Genomic DNA, 24,238 nt, shown 5'->3' on the forward strand with positions numbered 1-24,238 from the left:
CACTTCATTAACAATGATTATTACAGCATGCGCGTGCATTTTAAGTCATTAAAAATGAAAATTAAATCATGCACATATCTCATGCGTCTCATATAAGGTTATGTCAAACATGCAAGAGCCACAAAACAACTTCCAAAGTATGCATATAGCACTTAAATGCTTCGCATACATTTAGTGCCTTGAAAATCACGTGGCATCCCATACTACCATGTTATATCAAGTCTAATGATTAATCACACATAATTGAAGTCCTATGGCTCTTCTGGAAACCTCTGGGACATCGTCTCACTCTGTCGATCATGGCATCCGAACTCCTGTCAGGCATTCTTTTAGGCATCTTTCCAACACAACACTCCCATGAACGGCATCCTGTTGATGTAGGGGCATCCCATTGACGTGGGGTCATCATCTTCTTCTCATTAACGAGGCATCTCGTTGACGTGGGGACATTGTCCCTTAAAACCTTGGTGACAAAATCCCTCATGTGACCACATGAATGAAGCATGCAAGTAATCGATTTTATCTTCCATATTAGTCTAAGTATGAATGCCCTAAGGGCATGCCAAGCAACATGTAGCTCATGGCCTATAATAAATGTGACAATAAAGTATGTCGAGCACGAAACTAGAATCACGGTTTGACCCGTGACGCTCGATTACTAGCCTAGGCCAAAATTTGGATCATACAATACACCTCAATATCACCAAACTAAGAGAGTGACCTGGCCTGACATACTTCCATGCACGTTTAAGAACCAATGATGTTCTAGATTTGGAGGCTCGATATGAACTCAAGCTTCGACCATGATCTATTATATGCAAAGATCACATTTATTTTGCAACCATGATACTTGAATATCAAATCACATGACAATTTAGATAGATGATTCAACCATGATAGTCATAACATGCAATAGACCACATCACGTAATCTTATTCAACCAACCACGGCACTCAAACATGAAGATCTAACCTCAGTAACAATAACAAATAGTCCACAAACAATAATCACGGCAAACCTTCTAATCCAAGCGGTAACCTAAGCCTAAATGAACTATTTCCCCAAATCACACCAACCCAAGCAACCTTGACTCTCTCATACTCATTCCTTGCTCATTCCCAAGCCTTATAGTCCAAACATATCATGAGCAAACCATATAAAATTAATCACATGAGTTCCTCCACCTAGGATGGCCCTATGAAATTAGAGGTGGTCCTAAGTCCAAGTCAAGTAACACAACGGCCTGACCGACGTTTAAGAAATCTACTTACGAATAATCGAGATGGGACAAGGAATGATTAGTGGTGGCTCATGGCTCATAGCACCAACAGCACGATGTGGCATGAGGGCGGCACGACAATGGCGGACAATGCGAGCAAGCGACAGTGCAACAATGACGGCAAGTGAACAAATGGGCAGACGATGTGCAACGGTGAACGGCAAGGTGACGAGCAGACAAGCAGTGAGCAGTGAAGGGAAAGAAAGGAAAAGGAAGAGAACAAGAGAGAGGAAAGGAGGAGGAGGGGTTTGGCCGAATGGGGTGAGGGAGAAAGAGAAAAGAGGAAGAAGACATATGGAGGAAGGAGAGATTGAAGAGAAAGGGGGGCCATTCACCATTAATGCTCATTGCATTATTGTCCTTTCCTTCATGATGGCTCCAAACTTGAGTGGTAAGAAGAGATCTTACCCCTCAATCTTACCAAGATCACCATCGAAGATCAAAGGTCAAGATTGTTTCTTGACTTCTCAATTATTGACTAGGTTCGAGAGGGGAATTTGGTCCATTCCTCCTTGTCTATCCCAAAGTGACCCTTACTCCTTTTTTATAGCCTAGCAAAATTTGTCTTATCTCAGTTTAAATCTTAACAAGATAAAGTATTCTCACCTCTAGGTTCGTCAAAGTCTATATTCTCAATTTAGCGTATTTCTCTAATCAATGCGTTAACGGGCTCACTAAAATCATTTCAATTGGAAATGAATGCCTTGATAACATCTACAATCAATACCTCGTAATCAAACCGGGGTTTGTGGCTAAGTTTTAATCGGAAACAGCTTTAACGTGACCTACAATTTAGGTGGCATTGGCATAACTCACACAACTAGACTCAAACTGAGTTTGATGCCTGTTCAAGATTTTATGCGTGACTTTTGGTTGAGCTTTGTCAGTTTATGAATAACCCTCAGTTGTCATGTAATCGAGTAAGGTTGATCATATTGCCCTAACTCACGATTGTTTAGGATTGGATTAAGGTCGTTCACGAATAGTACATTGACCATGTGCCATCACTTGTGATCGGTATATACTCAAGCTGAATCAATTTATACCCGTCCCTCGACTGACTTGTGATGGTACGCGATTGCCCACGGTGATCCTTATGGTTGAGTGGTTTTTTTTATGGTCAAATGCTCTGGTCTATCGTAACCCTAATTTTGAATCACCTTGTCCTTAATCAGCTAATCGACTCATGAACAATCCCTAAGATTAAGTCACAACTTGTCCTCGTTACTAACGTGCCAATCCTTAGTACATTCCTCATGGTCTGGGATTCAAATCGAGGATATCACATCTCTTCTCCTCTAACAGAACTTTCATCCTCAAAATTTAAAGACATACTTGATTCTTCAAATAAGTGTGGATATTGAAACCTCATTGATTCCTCACTTTCCCATGTTACTCCTTCCATCCTGTGATGTTGCCAAATGACCTTAACTAAGGGAATGGTTTTACTCCATAGCGCTTACTCTTTTCTATCTGCGAACCGTATAGGCTTTTCAACATACGACACTCTATTGTCCACTTTGTTCTCTTCAAAATGTAGCATGTGTGCCAAATTCGGCTCATACTTTCTTAGCATGCATACATGGAACATGTCATGCACTTGAGCAAATCAAGTTGGAAGTGCTAAGCTGTAAGCTAAATTCCCTATTATTTATAAGATCTCGAAAGGTCCTATGTACCTCGAGCTTAACTTTCCTTTCTTATTGAAATGTGACGTACCTCTCATAGGTGACACCTTAAGGGAGACATGATAACCTATCTGAAACTCTAAAAGTCTGTGTCATCTATTTGACTAACTTTTCTAGTGGCTTTAGGTTTTCTTTGATCATTTTCACTGTGTCTACTAACAGCTGGACTAACTCTGGGCTAGTGATCCTTCTTTCCCCAATCTCATCCCAATAGGCTGGGGTTCTACAAGCTTGTCCATATAATGCTTCAAATGATGCCATCCTAATACTGAGATAGTTGTTATTATAGGCAAATTTGATGAGTAGCTGCTCTTCTCATCCTCCTTTAAAGTTGAGTACACACACTCGTAGCATATCTTTGAGCATTTGGACCATCCTTTATGATTGACCATCCGTCTATGGATGATAAGTTGTGCTATGCTGAATTTTCATTCCCATAGTAGTCTAAAGAGTCTTCCAATATGTGATAGTAAAACTTGAGGTTTCTATCCGAAGTAATCGTCACTGGTACTACGTGAAGATGAATCATCTATTAGACATAAAGTCTTGCGTATTCTTCTCATGAGAAATCTTTTCATACTGCCAAGAAATAGGCTAACTTGGTCAACCTATCAACTATTATCCAAATAAAATCATGATTTCTTTGGCTTCTTGGAAATCCCATGTGAAATCCATTGCGTAGAAATCAAGGAACAACTTCCGGCCCTCAATTGGATTTTTTAGTTGATCCTAAAAATGAGACTACCGATGACTACCGTTCTTATTAGTTTATTATAGATAACTATATCGTATAAATAATAAATCCGTTGTGAAGGGTATGGGCCTCGATGAGGTTCATCAGGCCTAGCATATCCGCTGTGAAAAGTTCCTAGTAGATGAAATGATGCCATTCATGGGAAGAGGGCTACTCGTGATAAAGATACCCCCGAAATTCGATATCCACACCACACTCGACCTCCTCTTCTGAGTTTTGTTGCCTATGTGGGTGCAAATCATGATACTTTCCACTGTCACGCAAGATACGAGCTTGGAAGCTTGTGATGTACAAGGGAACTCACAAATGGTTTATCCCGAAAGGCGAGATGATGACGCCTTTGTGGATGCAAACCATGAGGGAATTCCCATGATCAAGTACCTCTAAACCCGACATTTTCCTTATCCCCGAGGCAAGGTTATGTCACAACATTATTTATGTACCGATTCTTAGTACATTCCTCGTAGTCTAGATAGGGATTCGAATCGAGAATGTCACAATACTAATTTATGGGTTTAACTTTTGCTTGTCATAAGTGTATTAGTTTGAAGTTTTTCATTATATTAATTTAATTTAGGTCTCGTTCGTTTTGCGGAAAATAACTTCCAGGAAAATATTTTCCGAAATTTCCCAGGTGTTCAGGTGGGCGGAAAATCACGGTCAAGGAAAACATTTTCCGGTCAACGGAAAATCCCTTCTTGAAATCTTGGAAAATGTTTTCCTCTTTTGAAAAGAGGAAAACATTTTCCATGCCTCTCGCCTCTCGCACGAGCTCTCTTCCTCCGGTTCTCGTTCTCTCTCTCTCTCTCTTGCTCTCCCTGCTACGAAGCCGGCTTCGACGACGTCCTTCTCCGTGTTCAGCCTCCGCCCTCCCCGACCGCTCCTGCCCGCCCCGCTCGCGGCCGGGCGCCGCCGCGCTCCGCTTCCCGGTGGCTCGAAGCCGCTCGGGAGGATCCGGCTCAAGAGGGAGCACCACGGCGACGCCGGAGGCTCGCGGGGAGCCCGCCGGGCCCGGCCGCTCGTCGTGCGGTGCGAGGCTTCCGGTGGACGGGTGAGCCTCGCCAAATCGGGCGAGGCGGAGCCTCGCCGGCTTGGGGCGGAGCTCCGCCTTGCCGGATCCGACGAGTCGGGCGGGACTCGGGCCTCGCCCGAGCTCGCCGGGATCTGCGGCGGAGCTCGAGCTCGCCTTGATCGGAGCCCAAGCTCCGCCGCGGATCCGGCGAGCTCGCGGCTCGCGCCCGGGGACCTCCGGCGAGCTCGGGCAAGGCCCGAGCCCTGCCTAGCTCGCCGGATCTGGCGATCGGATCTTGGTCGGCCGGATCTGGCGACCGGATCTTGGTCGGCTCGCCATCGTCAGGCGTGCGGCGGCGGAGGAAGGAGGAAAGAGGAGGAAGAAGGAGGAGGAAGGAGGAAGGAGAAGGAAAAGAAAAGGAAAAAATAAAAAGAAAAAGAAAGAAATTAGTTAACGAACGGTGGAAAATGTTTTCCACTAAAATTTAAGTTTCACCAACACCCGGAAAATATAGCCATTTTCCTGGAAATGACTTCCGGGAAAATATTTTCCTGAGATGGCTCATTTTCCGTGAAACGAACGCAGAAAGCGTTAATGTAATGGAGTGTAAATTAGTCACAAATATGTCAATTTAAAGTTTTTGGTAATCAAAAAATAAATTTGAGATAAATTTGTAACAAGTATACTATTTTAGGGTCTTTTGTAGTATTAATCATAAAATCAATTACTAGATTGATCATATGGCTCTTTTATGGGTTGGCGCGTCAGCGTGGAGGGTTTTGAAGGGACGCTCCAACCAGCATTGACCCACTTTTGCTAGCAATGGCTATCGGCCCCATTAAGGACTTAATTAGGGCACGACCTTCACATGGCCAAATTTGGGTGAGAGCAACTAGCCCAAGAGAGTGATTTGAGTCAAGGTGGCTATTTGGCTTTAAACAAGGGAGCCCGACGGAAGTCCGAGTAGCTGAAATGCATAATAGGCATAAGTGTTTTGTGAACCTAAGAAATTGCTCAATTGATGTTCGTGTTTTTACTACTCGCTCAATGCATAAATTCAAATCATCATTTTTACGTATTCTTTTGAGGCCCCCTCAGAAGCGCAGATTTGCGTGTCTCCATTATTATATGATGTTCGCGAAATGGAGGACAATCACAGCAAATAGAATTAAAGGGGTGTTCAAAAAATTCCGAACACCCATTAACATTTAAAAAAACAATTGTTTAGTAATCATTTTTGCTTTTCAAACTACCATGAAAAGAGCCCTATACTTGTTCAGACCCAACACGAAGGAAGTTTTGGCCTTTTCTTACTTTGTATTTTTTTTTCCATTTTTTTTTTCAAAACTTTGGTCATTGTAATTTTGAAGTAAGGTTTAAAGATGATGGGAAAAAAAAAGAAAAAGCGCACTGTATGAGATATTCTATCTTGTATAGATCCCGTAAAAGACGGCCACTATGACTAATTTTATACCTCAAACTTTTCTTTTTTACCCCTCAATTACTGTAAAATCATTTTTAGTAAAATATTTTGTAAACTAATATTGGTATTGTTTAAATTATTATTTTGCCCATTCATATAATCCAGATCGTTGGATAACTGTCGGATATTTCTATCATTAAGTTTAAGTTTTTTTTTTCCTGAAAAGATTCAAGTATTATATTTTTTTTGGACCCTAACTTTTTTTTTCTGGATAGTGGTGTCACACCAGTACGGATGTGTAACTAACAGAAAGAGACTTTTTCCACTTGACTAGCGCTATTAAATTATAGTAAAAATTAAAAAAAAATTATATTTTAAAAAAGATTTTATCATTACTAGTACATTGATTAATCAATTATAACTAGATCTGAACTTGCCGAAATAGGAACCCATGTTGATCCCATGAATTTTGCAGGCTAACGCGCTTACGTTGAACTTGAACGGTTTTTTTCCAATTAATAATGGAAAACGTTTGACTTTGGCACGATTGCCCCCATAAAGAAATAATGCAGATAATATAGATAATGGTGAGTGAAAGTAACTAATAAAGGAATTATAAAACACTACGAATAATACGTGAATGAAAAGGGACGACCGTCCCCCCAAAAAAAAAGCAACCACAAGAGCGATGCTATTAGTGATCGGTCCTTTCCATTGTAATTAATGTTATCCCGAATTTCTTTGCTATTCAATGTCTTCTTTGAATTTTTAAAAAAATTTAGCTCAAGGTGATCCTTTCCTCGATGGAGTACTGTCGCACGTGGACCTGCTGAGTTAATAACGATTGAGCAAAAGTAGCTAGCGGCATAGATTGCTCGCGCAAATTTCAAAATGAGCACAAGGGTTTTGCACTGCTCATGTTCATTTTCTTTTTCTTCTTCCTTCTTCCACCATGTGCCGTTGCCACTTTAATTCAACGATGCCGACCCTGCTATGCATTGTTTCCGTCAGCACCGCTGTTGTTTTGCTCTCTTTCTCCATCTAGTCGACCTCTAATGGCGGTCGTGACCATGAAAGAGGTCGTGTGACCTTAGAAGGTGTGCGCGCCCGGGCCCGTGAGGGTGATCAGATGGGAGACATGTCTAGAGTGGCGATGGAGGGTTACGCTCGCAGAGGCAGCTGATGAGATCAGGAGGAAGTTATTTTCTGTGTCCAAAAGGCCAAGATTTTTTGTCGTTTGGAAGATGAACTAGAGAAATAAGGGTGATGCGGAAGCATCCAAGCCGTTGAAATGGCCTCATGTAAACGAAACAATGGGTGCAAGGTCCGCCCGCCTGGTTTAACGTGGTCCGTATTTCGAATTGGGCCGTATTTAGTCGAGTTTCAGAAAATTCAACGGCCATATTAAACAAAAGAAAAAGGTTTCATGGAGGACGCCGAGCAAGGGAAGAGAGTTCAAGGTCAACGGATTTCAATATCTTCGACCAAAAAGAAAAGAAAAGAAAAGAAAAGAAAAGTAAAAGAAAAGAAAAGTAAAACGGATTTTAATATCAATTTTGAAATAAAAATGGTCTAGAACTAGATCGAACTATTACGTGATTCGATCCACTCTCACTGTTGACTGACTCAAATCTTGATTGAAACATGTTTTTCATATAAATTCTCTCAAGATATAGAAAGTTCCCATGAATGGATAAACATAATAATAAGGGCTATTTCTTAGCATTTCACCGTTGAAACATGAAGTTCCATTTTTTTGCAAAAAAAATAATTTGAATTGTATTTTCCTAAAAATGATTATTTGTGCTGCTTATAAACTTGCAAACTGAATCTGTCATGGTAGCTTTACATGTCACCACTGCGTTACAAAGTTTACACTCCTGATTTTCACTTGAATAGTGTATCTTCGCAGAAACAATTCGGCTTGACCTTAATGCTTTACAATGTTTACGCTCCTGATTTTCACTTGAATAGTGTATCTTCACGGAAACAATTCGGCTTGATCTCAAACCGGCTTGAACTATCAAAGGTGTGGCGTCAGGTTCCAAATTTCAAATTTACTCATGCAACGCTTAAGCACAACTTTTAGAGGGGTGAACTGAATCCCTTCTAAAGCTGTGAAGAAATTGGAAAGCTAGGCATGAGCAATCTGCTGTTTTCAGCAAGTCGTGAGAACAAGGTAGAATTGAAGGCCATAATGATTGAACAAACACGTCGGTTCATTTCAACCAGCTGCTTAACAGGGATCACTGCATAAAGCAAGGTCACCTACCAGCTAATTACACTGCTTTTCGCCAATTAGATTAGAATATCAAAAAGTTTCCTCAACGGTGACTCATGGTTCTTCGATTCTAGAACTGGCTATCGGGCTAAGACGAGGGAGAATCGCCTCATCTTTTTCATCCTGGAATGTCTCTTTTCTCCCCATGTTCACTTTTTAGCCTGTATAGTTGCCACTGCCATAAGAGCCGGTCACTATGACCGGTGTCGTGATCAAATGACTTCCGCTGCAGCGAACCCCATCTCCACAATGCTCCTCATCAACCAGATTTCAGTTTCAATGCAAGCTAGTACTGCTAGGTAAGAAATGCTATCGATAACTAGTCGATGTTTAGCTTTTCTAATGCCGAAAGATAAATTGGCACACTCCTCTTCAGTTCACTGATAAAGCAGCGGGATAAGGGTCAAGAGAGAACAGGAAAAAAAAAAGGCCAGCATACGCCATTTGATTTAGAAAGTTTATTTCTTCTAGATACTTCTGGGTGTGCTGAGAAAAAATAGTGAAAGAGTTGTAAGACAGAATAAATGTTCTAGCAATTGCCTAAAGTCATACTTCGGTAGCCAACATGCTCTCGAGTTTTTGCAACCAGCTTACATACTGGTTTTGCTCCTTCCTATGCAAGTATAAGAGAAGGAAGTCGGTAAGGCCTCTTCCAATTCCCTTTGCGACAAGGTACTCCTTGAGTTTATCCTGCAAATTATCGTCCAATGTGCTGCAGACAGCAAATATGATATTAGTAGTATAATCACATTAAGAGCAATAGGAGGAAACAACAGATAAGGAACAGAATTAAGCGAATCCAGATAAGTAAAAATGTATGGTGACAGCTTGTAACTCAATTAATCTGGGAAGATGGGAAGATAATAACCTAAACTAAAAAAATTAGGCAATAGAATTTTCACACAGCTGCAACTTCGTTTTCCACTGTATTATGAGTTATCAAAAGACCAGACTAACGAATTTTCACCGATCCAATTTGGCATGGCCATCCATTGATGAATTTCCATTTTGCAAAGGACAGCTGAGGTTTCTACAAACTTCTATCTCAGAAAGATCATAGAACAACTGGGACATTCTCCAATCTTGGCAAGGAAAGAGATAAAGAGTTCCAACCTTGAAACTCAAGGTCGTCAAAAAGCAGGTCTAGTACTGAAGCCACAAGCCAGCATTCTCGCATAGCGCCTCAGAAAGACAACAAAACACAATAACACTAGCACAAAGCACACTTGTAACAGAAAATCTATTGCTTCCAAAGAGTGTATATAATTATTTTCAGCTTTGTAATAGCTGGTCCCAATCCAATAAGCCAATAGCCCCAAAAGAGCATGCAATTATTCATAAGCAAGTCTTTACAAACCACCTTCACTGCTCATCATTGCATCAGTCAAGCAGCATCAGTCATGTATAGCATGAGTGCTCTAAAGTCACAACCCCTTAAGACCATGGTGCAAGAGATGCACGCTACAAGAGAACTTGATAACACATAAATCCGTGCCTCAAAAACCATGTGTTACATAATGGACTGAATCCTTCCCAAAAATTGAAAAGGACAGAACTCAGAAGTATTCAATAATTGAAGATGAGTTTTCTTTTCCACTAAATTCTACATATCAGTCTTACTCCAACTCTATGGGACTTGGGGTTTCACATTTTTCTTTCAAAAGCTATCTCTTTTCTTATAAGTAAGATGAACCATTTTTCTTTTCGCAAAGAAATATAACAGTCATCTAGTCAAACAAAGCCTCATGGTTACACATACTCAAAATCCACAACCTTGTCAAGGGAAAAGTCAAGTTAAAGTTTTTAGTAGGCAACATCATGGTTAAGCTGGCTTCATATAAAGATTCCAACTGTATTAAAGATGAACGTGAACTTGGCAAGATATTAACTATGTTCAAATTGTCTCAGAAAACCAGTGTAGCGGAAGCTAGTCTCAATAGAAATAGACAAACAATTTTGAAATTGGGAAAATCCAAGAGCAACGACATCCTTAAGCCAAGAGGAAACTGTGTGATTGTTATAAACAAGAAATGGCTGTAAAGGCATTTTGACAAGAAAGACAGCAAAAGTCTCTTACAATTTAGAGATCTAAAAAGTGTGCAAAAGAAACCATTTCTAAAACAAAGACCAACCAGAACTCCAGCATCCAATTTGCACGACTGTTCAGAGAACATAAGTTTTCTCGTTTCCCATACCGCATGCTTCACATTCCAACAAGTCTCTCTCAAATGCCTTAAATTCACGGAGGACAACTAACTATTCCTTTTAGAAGTAGCAGTTGCATCGTTCGTGGGAATATAAAATCATCCCAGCAAAAAACCTATGGAGTTTGTATTGATTTTTTTCATTCCTCTCTTCATTCCTTTCTACTCCGATTTATATCCAGTCTCCTACAGCCAAGCTTTTATGTCAGACCAACTGATTTGTTGCAAGAATGCAAAGAATAGCCGAAAGCTGAAGACTGAACCATTTTACCTGAACAAGGGGCCTCTGTAGACCGAACGATGCAATAACGCATGTGATGGGAGATAGTGGGCACCGTGTAAGTGTAATTCGGACCCACTGTCAGTACCACTGCATACACCGCAATCAAACTGTAAGATGGAGTTGAAGCCTGGCTTTTTGACACAGATCTTCATCAGAACTTCCCTTGGAAATATGCCCTCTCGGCCGTAGACTTGTGGACCCAACAATGCCGAAACGGCAACTTCCTCGCCGGATTCACATTTTCTCCTCAAAAGCACATCTTCAGATTCTGGTGCATCCCAGTCAACCACAAAATCCCCAGGATCACCAATTTGGTCATTCTGAGATGTCGATCACGTTAATACGAGCTAAGAAAAAGCTTTTGCAATATTTAGGCACCAAGCAGGGCAACCAGCACAGAATCATAACATTTTTTATCGGCAACTGAAATGAAAAGGGAAAGAGCTTTCGCATGGAATTAGATAGTCGATCTTAGCTTCCCTCCCACGCGTGCTTATGACATGTCACAAACGGCACTAGCGGTAGCTTTTCTGAGGTACTTGTAATGCCAAGGCTATATCTTTTTAGCTCCACATGAAGAACCTGTACAAATTCTATGATGGGTTCCAAAGTGGGCCTTTCACCGAGACAATCTTGGACCAGCATACTACTAATGATCTTTCCTGTCATCGACCGGCGGACACCAGTCTTAACCACGCCACAAGCAAAAGAAATCCAAAAAGACGGCGCCTTGCTCTACCTACATGACTCGGGGACAGCTAGCCTCCTACGAACAATCGGCGGTCAAATCGCAGCCCACCCACTAAAAGTCAATCGAAACCCAACTGCCCGGCAACAACAATTCAGTACATGAGCTCGAGAACGACTCAATCGAAGAGTTACAGAGAGAAATAGAGAGAGAGAGAATGAGAACCTGAAAGCGATTGGAGGAGAGCTCGTGGGCGATCTCCGACCGCAAGACCGTGAGCAGCCCGAGATCCACGATGGCCTTTTGGCCCTGGCGGAGGACCGAGTTCAGCCTCTGCATCTTCCCCTTCTTCCCTTCTTCTCCTTCTCCTTCTTCTTCTTCTTCGTCTATCGTCTCTACCCGAGGCTCGCAGGACTCCAGCCGAGGGCCGCGCCGACGCTCGTGCTCGATTCGAGCCCTGATCGACGCGGTCGAGCGAGCGCCCTAGACTAGTGTGGCCGACCTCGAGGCTCGATGCTTGTCCGTCCGTCCTCAGATGCAACTCGCCGGAGGTCGCGCGACTTTGGGCGGGTGCTGCGGTGTTGGATTTGTCCACTGGCCTCCGCCCGTCGCTTGAGTGGCCGGCTCGGTTGTCCTTATTGGTTTATTCAAATTAACTAAGGACGCGTTTGGTAACGATTCCGTTCTAGAATGATTCCGATCGTAACCGATTCTTTTTATTCTGTTTCCTAACTCGATTCTCGAAAGAAAAGTCGCGTTTAGAATCGCTCAAAATTTTTTATTCCTAATGTAATCGCGTTTTTGGGCACCATATTAATTGATTCCTGCTCCAAATTAATTTTTTTCGATTTTTAAATAAATTTTAAATAATTTATTTTGATTTTTAAATAAATTTTAAATAATTTCTTTACTTTTTTACTATTTTCTTTTCTTTTTTCCTTTTTTCTTTTTTTTTTTCTTTTTTCCCTTTTTTCCTATTCTTCTTCTTCTTCATTTGGCTTGGCCGACGACTGTGACCGGCCAGACGAGGGCCGGCGACGCCACCGGAGCGCCCGCCCCGCCGAGGTCGGGCTTCGCGTCGGCCGAGCCCCTCGCCGCCGGGCGAGGCTCGCCTGCCCCCGCCGAGGCTCCCTCGCCGGGCTAGGTCGGGCCGCGCCCGGCGAGGCGAGGCCAGCTTGGCCACGGCGGGCCGGGCGAGCCTCGCCGATGGCCGGCGAGCCTCGCCAGAGCCGGGCGAGGCTCGACCTCGCCCGGATCTGCCGAGGCCGAGCCTCGCCCAGCCGGGCGAGGCTCGCCCGCCACCGGAGGCTTGCCCAGCCCCCACCGGGGTGGCACAGCTCGGCCCGCCGGTGGCTAGGCTTGCCTCCGGCGAGCTCGCCGACCTTGCCCTGGCTCGGGCGAGCCTCCGCGGCGACCTCGCCGGGACCGGCGACGGGCGGCGTACGGGGCGGCGGGCGGCGGCGGACGGAGGTGGTGGCCGGCGGCGGGGGGCCTGGGCGGGTGTGGCGACGACCGGCGGCGGCGGCGGCGATGGCGAATGGCAACCGAGATGTTGAAAGAGAAGAACAAGATTTTACCGTGTTGATTCTTTTCCGATTCTCGGACGTAGAATCAATTTTTTTTTTTAGATTCTCAAATCTTGTCCAAAATTGTTCCCGGACAAATTTGTTCCTGAACAAAAATTTACCAAACGCGATTCTCGTCCCAAACCGATTCTCGAACAAAATCGATCACTCAAGACTGTCAAGTAGTTGCCAAACAGCCCTAAAGTTTTCTACGAGCGTACTTTTTCGAAACAACAATTAAAATGCGTTTCTTTTCTGTACGAAATAAATAATTTTAAAATATTTTTTAAAATTATTGCTTGTATCATTTAACAATCTTAATAAATGAAAAATATTTTTATCACGTGTGAAAATATTCATAAAAATATATTATTATTGATAATATAAATATCTTTTTTTGACTAAATATTATAAGCAATTAATTTGAGGATAATACTTTTTGAATCATTTATTTTCTACAAAATAAACCTCATATTAAACCAAAGTCAATCCTGAAAATACTTTTCAATTACACTTCCCAAACATTAGTCATGTCTTGAAAAAAAACCCATTGGCCTTTGAGTTTTTGCGTTTGTGTAAAAGCTTTTCCCAAAGCTAAACTAAATGCAACTGATGACCTTGGGTCTCCAATTGAAACAAAGTATCGGGACCTTGAGGGGTTGGAATCCGTGGGGTCTCGAAAATAAGTAACTTTTGTTCGGCTTTTATCTTTTTTTTTCGATTCACTAAGATTTGTATCAGTTAGATCTTTCAATTTTATCTATAAGAATTTGATATCTTTAATTCCATCTTGATAAATTCTTCTATTGTTTTTCCCACAAGGGATCATGATATCTTTCTATAATATCGCGGGTCTCTTTATTGGTTCGATGCACAATTTCGTGGAATGTATGCAGTGGCTATGATTAATTCGATAGAAAAGAATGAATAGCATAGCGTGTATTTTTCATTGGGGATTATCTAGAAAAAAAATCATCACATCTTTCTACGATTTCTTATGAAATTTCCAGCATTGTGGTCTTGCCATGGATCCAACTCCTAAGTTTGACATCAAGGCCTCAAATTATGTGTCCTAGTCCTCTTTTTATGACATTAATGAGTTTTAAGTTTCATATATATATTTTGTAGAAAATGAATAATTTTAAAAACATTTTTCCTAAAATATAAATGCTTAAAAATAATTCATGATGTTTAAAAATTTTAAAAAATTTACGATGGAAATATTTTTCATTAATACATTTTTGTAAGTAATACAAATGATCATTTAATATATATTTTCAAATCTTCATTTTTCCGCAAAATGGACATCGCTTGGTAAATATAATTTTTTTAATCTTAACATATAAAATCCATACAAAATATGGGGAATTGCACTAGTCCTCTATCATAATCAATCACTTTATGGCGAGGGGGTGGTGATTAATTTGAGATAGGAGAAGTTATTAGGCTTCAAATCAACCAAATTATCATTTGCTAAGGGCGCGTATGATAAAATTTCTACTTCTCTACTTTTCTCTGCGTTCCCGAAACAAAGTTTGGAACATAAACTGTTTAAGAACGCAATTTGATTTTTCTATTTTTGAAACGGATTTCTATTTCATAAATAAATTTGAAGAATAAATCAAAAGCTAAATTTTTCAACTTCTCAATTTCTGAAATAAAAATTGAGAAATCAATTTCTGGTTATAAATCAATTTCTACTTTAAAATTTTGTCATGCGCACTTTAAGTCAATAGAAATACTTTATTACAATTTATTATGCATTTTCCTCAGATTATCATTTGCTAATTTTTTCCTCAAATAAAACAATTTTTAACATCATATACTAAATTTCATAATTTTTAGGAAAAATATCGAGATAGATATAATCTCTTTTTTTTTGTGTTACTTTAATTTAATCAGAATAAACAATAAATAAAGAAGTTGTCCCTAAAATTGGAAAAAAAAAAAAATTGAAAATAACGTTTGAGAATTAGGGCTTTGGAAAGGCTTAAAACCCCTTTCCTCTCTTTCCCAAGTTCAGCTTCAAAGCTCCGCGGAAGACAGGAGAAGAGAAAGCAAGCAATGGCGAACGAAGGAGAGATGGGCAACTGGACCGATCTGCTCCATTCCTCCACCAAGCTCCTCGAGCAAGCCGCTCCTTCCGCTCAGTTCCCTCCTCTCCAGGTTCTCTCTCTCTCTCTCTCTCTGCGCGCTCGTGTTTACTGGGAAGTGTTGCGAGAGAGCCTCGTGGTCGAGAGCGAAGGTGGTGGTTTCGAGTCTAGAATCTCGGTTTCGACGATGAAGAAGTCCTGCGCGATCGAATGGGCGGATACCCTTTTGTCTTTGCTCGCGCTTGAACATGGGTTTCCAACTTATTGGGGGGTTAGTCTGGATACAGGCTAAAGGGCGTCGGGCTTTTCTATATCATTGAGTAGATGCATCGCATGGGCCGGTTGCCCGAGGTGGCGGAAATGTGTAGTAGAATTTGCACCCCATTTCCTTCTGTTCGGTTGCCTTGTTCTTGTTTCGCCGGACAGTGTCCCAGTTGAAGGGCTTTCAGTTTTGAATTCGGATCGGTAGCTGTTCAAAGTTGGGTTGTAATTAGATGCATTATCATTTGGAGCTTAGCTCCTTATCCCAGCTATCTTCAGATTAATGTCATGGGTTTTGCTTTCTGCTGCTGCGAGAATTATTTCCTCCAGATATTTTTGGGGGAAAAAGTTATAGTATCTAATGGTTTGAATCAGCTAGCCAGATAAGTCGTGCCAAGACAATTATTTGTTGGCAAAAGAAAAGGAAAGGAAAGATAAAACCCAGTTCTTCAATTAGGTATATGAAGAGAAATCTTGTTGACAGATTCTTTTCCCGGTGAAATCTCCATTCTCTCTTGCTACTTAAGTTGCTAGTTTGGTCCTATGACTCTGGTTCCCTGCTGTGATCTCTAACTGGTTTGCTGCCAAGACACTACTCCAACTGCTTTTCCATTTTATTATTGGTTGTTAGATGGTGTCATGCCATTAAGGCCATGCATGCAACCTCTGTGAATGCAACCGCTTATTGCAGTCACCAATTTCAGTAGCTCATGATAATTGCCTAACCTCACACAATCAAATATGGTTGCAGTTTCCACCACACTTATGTTAGTCATGTCATTGTCTCTTTGTTAATTTGAACTTTTCACACATCTCTATCTCATGTCATCATATGGAACTCTTGAAGCTGATTAGCTAAAAAACTTGCATTTGCCATTTTGCTTTTGGTCAACACTATACTAAATTTAAGTATGCATGCTGGGTTAATCATGAAGAGCATGCTCGTCATCTAATAGTGATTTTGTGTTGGCTATTTATGTATGTCTCAGAGGAACCTTGATCAGTTGGAAGCATTATCCAAGAAGCTCAAGTCAAAGACTCTAAGGACTGAAGCTCCATCTCAATCTATTGCAGCCACCAGGTCTTGTATCTGTCTGCAATTCATTGCTTTCACTTATCCTCATTGTGTCAAGCCTGACTACATGGCAATTATGTTGGGTGAATGCATCTTTATAATTGTGTTGTTTTCAGGCTTCTTGCACGTGAAGGGATAAATGCCGAACAGCTTGCACGAGATCTGAAGTCCTTTGAGCTGAAGGTAACCTAATATTTCGATTTGTTCAACATACTAAAAACACATTGCCCCTTGTATATTTTTACATTTTGACTTTGGCATGATCAATCTACTTTCGGCAATCTTGTAGTAATTGTATTGATCTTTTTGGTTGGTGGAGACTCGTCTAGCTAGGGTAGGGTTGTTTATGGGTGTCTTGAAAGTCAATTAAAATTTCAAACGTGACTTCAGTGCAGATTGTTATCATTGGACATTTGTTTCTTCCTTAAAGATTTAGTGTCAGGAAATGCAACCACAATTTATATCTAGGATATTTCTGACACTCCTTCCTGTGTGTAAATCAGTCCTTACATGGGAAACACAAGATGTTAATGCAACCACAGAGGCAGTGACATTTGGAAACTAAATTTAATTTAAACAACTTGACAGAGTAATATCAAGGAGTGTATCAGTTTGAACTATTGATCTGAACTTGAGACATCTAGCTCTGATACCATCTTAAAGGATTGTGTAACGGGCTCACAACGTACTTATCTCAACATGTTGTTCAACAATTTTTAATGTGAGGATTTTCATTGCCATAACCTGCAGTGTAGGACATTCTTCTAATGAATTTTCTGTTTGTAGACTACATTCGAGGACGTGTTCCCTGCTGAGGCGACAACTGTTGAGGATTATTTGCAGCAGGTACTTTCTATTCTTCAATTTTTTATGGTTCTTTTGGTGCTGTTTGTCTGTCGTTTTGGTATGTCATCTGCACCTTGTTTATATAGGCATGTGGGACTGTTTTCTGTTGTTGTTGCATTTATTTTTCTTCTCGAGGACTGAAAGATGCATATCATGAATTTTGATTTCTGCAACCAAATAGATTTGATGACAAGAGCATAATTTTCAAAGGTTCAGGCAAGGTATTGACATTTTTTCCCCTATTGACATTTTTTCCCCATTAAGATATTGATTTAACCTTTTCTTGTACAATTATAGTTGAACAGGATATTGGGATTTTTAAATGTGTCACTTTCTCACTTTATATGCCCTTTGTTTTAGTGCTTGGTCTATCCTTAGTGAGAGGGTGAGAAGCTAATGCTTTTATCTAAACTTGGTCTAGATAGTATTTAGGAAAGGGTGGAGTTGATGAAGATGTGTTGTATTATGAAATTCCTTTCTGCTCTTCTTTCTCTCTTCTTTTGTTGGATATAACTGCCTCCTATAACATACTAATGGTATGTTTTCTGAATTGACATTTGCTTGTCCTGTGAGGTGTTGTTTGCTTTTGGCTTTTCTTGCTTCAATCTGAAGCTTTTGTTGTTTTTAGTACATGATGAATAAGAAAGATAGTTTTTTTAGGGTTAGAATAATCAGTGTATTGTTTTGCTGGCCTCAAGAAGGTCGATATGATTTCTCAAATCTTACTTTAAAATAGTCAAATGCAAAGATTGCCCAAGAATGCTGCTATAGGTCTTCTTTACTAGGTTTGCAAATATATTTCTTCAACTAATGGCATCTTTTTAAAATGCTTCTAGTTTTTCCTCAGACTCTTCTGTAATGTCATTTCTGGTGTAAAAATATGATTTCCCTTTTTTTCTTCTGGGGAGTGGATGTTAACATGCATATATTTGTAAAAATGATGTAGATGGGCCTCTTTAAGTTTGTGCTACAATTTTTTGTGTAGTATGTGTTGTTTCTGCTTTTTGATTTATTCCTGTGCTATTCTTTGTTGTTGATGTTTTTGTCTTCATTTCCTGAATATGGGCAACTTTTTTAGGTCTTTAGAGTTGTGTTTTTCATAGTTGTTAGCATGATCCCTTGACTAGATTCATGCTAGCAAACTCAAATGAGTACATCTGTTTTATATTTGTTTCACAAGCATTCCTAAGCATTTTTCTATCCTGTCATGCTTCTTTTTTTGGGGTGGGTGTTGCATTTGTCAGTCCCTCTCTGAACTGATCGTGCAATCCAAATACATCATTGTTTGTTGTTGAATGCTCCTCTCCAATGGGTTACCTGCAGCCTTGGAGTCAGTATCACAAACAGTTCCATGCCTTCTGGCTTCTGATCTGCCTTTTCATCTACTAGCTTTTTCCCATTCAATAGTTGTTCCCCTCTCAACATGCATATATGTAAATGTTCTCTCCTTTAATTTTTTCGTGGAACTGTGCATGTCCATCTATATTTCCGATATTTTTAGTCATATTTCCTAAATACATGGTTGGTAATATAAGGTTCCATGATTTGTTTCTCTTGCTTTATGGAATTTATGGTTATGTACCAATGATGAGATGAATTATTTGCTGCTTCTTAATGTAGGTTCATGAAATAGCAATGGTCTCAGCTATTCAGGAAGCACAGAAGGACAATGTTAGAAGTTTTAATGATTATATGCTGAAAGTATTGGAGGTTGTAACTTGTAACTCAATTATAGAATACTTCAAATTGCTATCTCCACTTTTTCCAGCCCTGGCTTCTAATGGGTGCTTTGCTGTTGTGGCTGACAGGATGATTGGCAAAAGGAAAAGCGTGACTTTCTTCAGAGCTTAAGCCGGATATCATTATTACCCAAGACTAACATTGTTGATTCAGGCTATGGAGGCACTCGTCTCCCCCAAATAGCCTCAACAGTTTCAAGTCCTCAAGTTTCATCTGGTCCTTCAGGCATGGAGATTGTAGCTGTAGCAAACAAGTCGATTCTTGAGAAAAAAGCTTCTGTCTATGGTGGTGTTGTGAAGGACCTTAACAGTGCCAGAGAGCATGGCTTGCCATTTAAAGTAATGGAAATCTGGTTTTTATTTATCTTTAATAGTTATTGCCGCTCATTACATCTTTTTGTTTACTAGGCATCGAATTTGTGCTGGGGCAGTTCTAAGATTTTAACATAGAAGCATATCTTAATCACAGTTTATTGTTATTTGCCTGCCAGCTGGCACTGTCAGCATATGTATTCGAGAAACTTACCATTATCATTATTTGTACTTCTTGTTCTCTGCCTTCTGATGGTTGTTTCATGAGTGCGTTTGTTAGATTTATGATGCAGTGTATACATTTGTATCGTTTCACTAAATCTATTTGACTTTTGCATGATATGGGCATAATCTGTTTCTGTTATTGTTCGAATTTCAGCCTGCTACTGCTTTCAAGGGTGCTTATGAAAGTTTGGCTATTAATACGTCTGGGGGAAAATCAGTCAGTATGCAGAAAATATGGCATCTCATTCAGGTGTGGCTCTATATATATTCTTAGCTAATTCTCCATGCCATCCCATAGCTCCCTTTTTCTTCTTATGCCATAGAGATAAAATATGTTTGTGCAATAATTTGCTAGGCGCTTATGGATGAGGATTCAGTTGTTCGGTGGAATGTTTCAAAGAAGATGTCATTGGTAATTGGTGCAAGGCGGCACCTTGAGTGGGGGCATGAGAAGTACATTATGGACATGATACAAAGTCATCCTGCACAAGTATGAAGTTGTTATTTTTACCTTTCTTGACATTTTGGTTCCATAAAACTTCTATGGCTAAAGCTTCTTGCTTATGTTTAGACTAAAGTAAAATTGCTGCTTCGGTCATATTTGGAGATATTTCTTACTTGCATCATATAGTAATTAAACTTGACCTTTTTGAAGCAGTATTCAAGGAGCTGGAGCTCTCTTTGTCCAGCTTGTCTCTAACAGATTTCAAGGCATTTAACATACTAAAATGTATATACTGAGTTTAGTGCTCATGATTTTGTCCTTCTGCTATTTCTAGGCTGCTCTTGGTGGTGGTGTTGGGAATTTGCAAAGGATTCGTGCCTTCCTTCGGGTCCGTTCTCTTTTTATTATTCAATTAGCTGTAGTACCACATTTTTAATGCTTTATTTTGCGTTAGATCTTTGATTATCCTTAATTCTCATGTTGCAGATTCGTTTGCGTGATTATGGTGTTCTCGACTTCGATGTTGGTGATGCTCGAAGGCAGCCACCTGTTGACACCACGTGGCAGCAGGTTATGAATGCTTCCTTTTTCTATTCCATTTTCTATTTTGGTGGCGAAGTCAATACCATAAGAACGTAGAAATTTGGTCTATTCATGTGAAATCCTCATTTTCACTGGGATGCTGCTGTAAATAAAAACTGCTGATGTTTTACTCTTAAGATTTGGAGTCTTTTGGTTGAGACGACAGTGACTTATGTTTCAGCTATCCCATCTTACTGAATATGAACTATTACAAGAAGAAAAATATTTATGATAAGAAGTATATTGTATTGTTCTTTAAGTTAAGAGGGTATTTTGGGCTGCCCTATTTTCTTGGGATATTGCTAACTGCAGTTGCTTTATAAGTCACGGAACTCCTATGCCTGTAGCTGACTTATTTTACACATGTCTTGTTTCAACAGATATACTTTTGCCTGAGAACTGGGTATTACAATGAAGCAAGAGATGTTGCCTTGTCATCCCGTAGTGCACATCAGTTTGCACCTCTGGTACTATTTGTTTACTGCGTTAATGTACTGATTGTTGTTCTTCCCTAATAGTTATTTGTTATTGGCAGCTCACAGAATGGATAAATACTGGAGGTATGGTTTCTGCTGAGACAGCTGCAACTGCTTCAGAAGAATGTGAAAAGTTGTTAAGAATGGGTGATCGGGTGGGTCGAGCTGCATATGATAAGAAAAGGTTGTTACTATATGCCATGATATCTGGTTCTCGAAGGCTTGTTGAAAGGCTGCTGAGAGATCTATCGGCACTTTTCACCACCATAGAGGATTTCTTGTGGTTTAAATTGTCAGCCATCAGGGAGTTCCCTCTCGGAGGTTCATCTGCTATTCTAAGTGAGAGTTCAGTCCCCTATAGTTTAGAGGATTTGCAGGCTTACCTAAATAAGTTTGCAGCATCATGCTATACCAAAAATGGGAAGGACCCTCTTGTGTATCCATATATTCTGCTCCTAAGCGTCCAGTTTCTCCCAGCTATCCTCTATTTGTCTAAAGAAGCAGGCGATGAAGGGTACAACATTGATGCCACTCACATAGCTATCGTGCTTGCTGACCATGGTGTCCTTAAGGAAGGTACAGGGGCAGGATCAAAGTTTGGTGTAATGGATGCTTATGCAGAAGCATCTAGCATGATTCAACAGTACGGATCTTCATATTTATATCTTGGAGATCTTTCAATGGCATTGGAATATTATGCACAGGCTGCTGCTGCAGTGGGTGGTGGACGACTATCTTGGACTGGAAGGGCAAATGCGGATCAGCAGAGACAGAGAAGTTTGATGCTGAAACAACTCCTCATGGAGCTGTTATTGCGAGATGGTGGGATTTACTTTTACTTGGTTCAAGAGGTTCAGGGAAGAAGGTGAATTGACAAGGTTTATACCGGATGTAAAAACAAGACAACAATTTCTGCTTGAAGCTGCTCGGCAGTGCTTGGAAGCTGGGATATATGACAAAGTATGGTCTTTCTCCTGTTTTCCTCCTTTTGTAAAATTTACTTAATATTGGACTGTGGTGTTCCAATCATATCACTGAACTTTGACTTCAATTGCCCAATTACTTTCATTTAGTGGCAATTGATTCAGCTATGACTAGAATTTGGTCAATTTGCCAGCCAATTGCTGACATGTTGGCCATGTGGCCATGTGTATACCACATCGGTACTTTGCTTGAAAATTGACTGGAATTTGGTCAAAGTGCATAAATTGTAAAGAAATAAAATTTTTCAACATGAGATGATCAAAACTAAAGTTCAGTAACTGAAATCATAATCCACTCAAGTTCAGTGACTGCTGATGGAATTTGCCCTTTCTCCTATTGCTTTTATGGAGTCACAAGTGAAATAAGTTTTCAATGAACCTTTGAGAGCCAAAGTACTTTGATTGACTGTGTTTGGTTCATAAAATCTCTTTTTCGAGGTGATTCATGTTCTGCTGATCATTGTGTTTTTCATTAACAAAAGTAAATATGTTGTGATATTGAGAAATATATGTATGGAGAAGCTAGAGAGAGGGAGGGAGGGAGGGAGATCATTTCGTTTGTGTGAATAAATTAGCCATAGTTCATTTTCCTATTTACTATTGCTTGCTCGGTTTCCTAACTACTTTAGTTCACTCTTTATGTGCAGCTTTTCAATGACATCTAAATTTTCATCTTCAATACCATTCCATTTATATCATCCCGCATTGCTAAATCTAGAATTTTAATGGATATTTCATCTTGGGACAGGATTGAATCTAGTGTGGTCTTAATACCCTTTTCCTTTGCTTATTCTTTCCTTTACTTATGATTTCCTTTCATTAAATCAGTCAATAGAGATTCTGAAGAGAATTGGGGCGTTCTCAATGGCCCTGGACACCATTAATAAATGCCTTTCAGACTCAATATGTGCTCTTTCACGTGGACGGTTGGATGGTGAGAGCCAGACAGCTGGCTTGGTTCATTCTGGAAATGAGATTTTGGAGACCTACAAATATAGTCCTGAAATCAGGTAATCCCTTGGTAGCTGCTGTCTGTCTTCTAAGTAGCAGTTTCTTATTGGGTGGACTATTTTTATTCTTTTTAAAGCTTCTGTCATGCTGCATCATTTATTGCTGCAGCATGATGAAACTGGAAAATTGGTCCATCATTTAGATTTCCTATTCTAAATATTTTCTTACCCGCTGCCATATAATTGCATAATTCAAATCGCTTGCTTCAATTAGGGCACACTGAGGTTGTGCTTTGTGACTAGAAATAAATTATTCGTTTACTCTTACTGTGGACACAAAGGTGTGGGAGGCCTTGGGGCTTTTCAACTATATTAATCATTTATGAAGTTAATTGTCGCCATTTTTTTGTTCCATGGTTAGACATTTACTTCTCAGTTGCATAATTCCTGCAGTCCTCAGGAGAGAGAGAGTGTTATGGAGCAACAAACAGTGTTAAGACAGCTTGAGGCGATATTGTCGATATACAAATTGGCAAGAGCAGGTCATTATCTGGATGCTTTGAGGGAGGTTGCCAAACTTCCATTCCTTCCATTGGATCCACGAACACCAGATGTTACGGCAGATGTATTGCAGAACTTATCCCCATATGTCCAAGCCTGTGTTCCTGACATCCTAAAGGTTGCTCTTAGTTGTATGGATAATGTGCCTGATTCCGATGGATCACTTCGTGCTCTAAAAGCCAAGGCAAGTGGGCATTTGAATTTTTGAACAGTTCAGTTTTTTGTGTGCTCCAAAGCAGACTATTGTAAATCCTAGACACTTTGGGATATCTTCATATGTTGTGTTTGTTTGATGGAAAAAATCAACTGAAAGTCAACATTTATGCTCCTTTTTTTTTTGGATGCTCACTTGATGCTCTTCTTTGCATCTGCAGATCGCAAATTTTTTTGCCAACAATTTGAAGTGGAGTTGGCCACGTGATATTTATGAGAAGGTTGCCCGAAGCTTGTGAATCCAAGGTGGCAGTCTCTCAGTTCCTACTTGTCCTCTAATGGGCAGGTTGCTTTTTGCGT

General features: G+C 40.3%; 2 protein-coding genes across 2 annotated transcripts; one reads left to right on the forward strand and one right to left on the reverse strand.

The window, feature by feature from the left end:
- Positions 1 to 8,357: 8,357 nt before the first annotated feature.
- On the reverse strand, positions 8,358 to 12,233 carry LOC104425425 (uncharacterized protein At2g39795, mitochondrial). Its single transcript, XM_010038128.3, has 3 exons — positions 11,838 to 12,233; positions 10,913 to 11,244; positions 8,358 to 9,149 (listed from the first exon to the last, which is right to left on the reverse strand). The coding sequence occupies exons 1-3, from the start codon at positions 11,949 to 11,951 to the stop codon at positions 8,984 to 8,986; spliced, it is 612 nt and encodes a 203-aa protein (XP_010036430.1). The 5' UTR covers positions 11,952 to 12,233; the 3' UTR covers positions 8,358 to 8,983.
- Positions 12,234 to 16,511: 4,278 nt separating this feature from the next.
- LOC108955995 (nuclear pore complex protein NUP93A-like) lies at positions 16,512 to 23,228 on the forward strand. The gene is given in 13 exon segments (XM_039305739.1): positions 16,512 to 16,612; positions 16,723 to 16,789; positions 17,393 to 17,452; positions 19,073 to 19,162; positions 19,261 to 19,530; positions 19,883 to 19,978; positions 20,084 to 20,218; positions 20,508 to 20,561; positions 20,660 to 20,743; positions 21,136 to 21,222; positions 21,291 to 22,075; positions 22,077 to 22,191; positions 23,043 to 23,228. Coding segments are annotated over 13 exon segments (2,130 nt in total).
- The last annotated feature ends 1,010 nt before the right edge of the window (positions 23,229 to 24,238 follow it).

The sequence above is a fragment of the Eucalyptus grandis genome, chromosome 11 (assembly GCF_016545825.1).
Source record: "Eucalyptus grandis isolate ANBG69807.140 chromosome 11, ASM1654582v1, whole genome shotgun sequence".
Classification (NCBI taxonomy): Eukaryota; Viridiplantae; Streptophyta; class Magnoliopsida; order Myrtales; family Myrtaceae; genus Eucalyptus; species Eucalyptus grandis.

Bases quoted from the DNA above. Each gene is read 5' to 3' on its own strand.
- LOC104425425 (XM_010038128.3), bottom strand. From the start codon at position 11,951: ATGCAGAGGCTGAACTCGGTCCTCCGCCAGGGCCAAAAGGCCATCGTG. The intron at 11,245-11,837 runs GTTCTCATTCTC...TCGACATCTCAG, and splicing joins TCTCCTCCAATCGCTTTCAG to AATGACCAAATTGGTGATCC. The intron at 9,150-10,912 runs GTAAAATGGTTC...TGCTGTCTGCAG, and splicing joins TACAGAGGCCCCTTGTTCAG to CACATTGGACGATAATTTGC.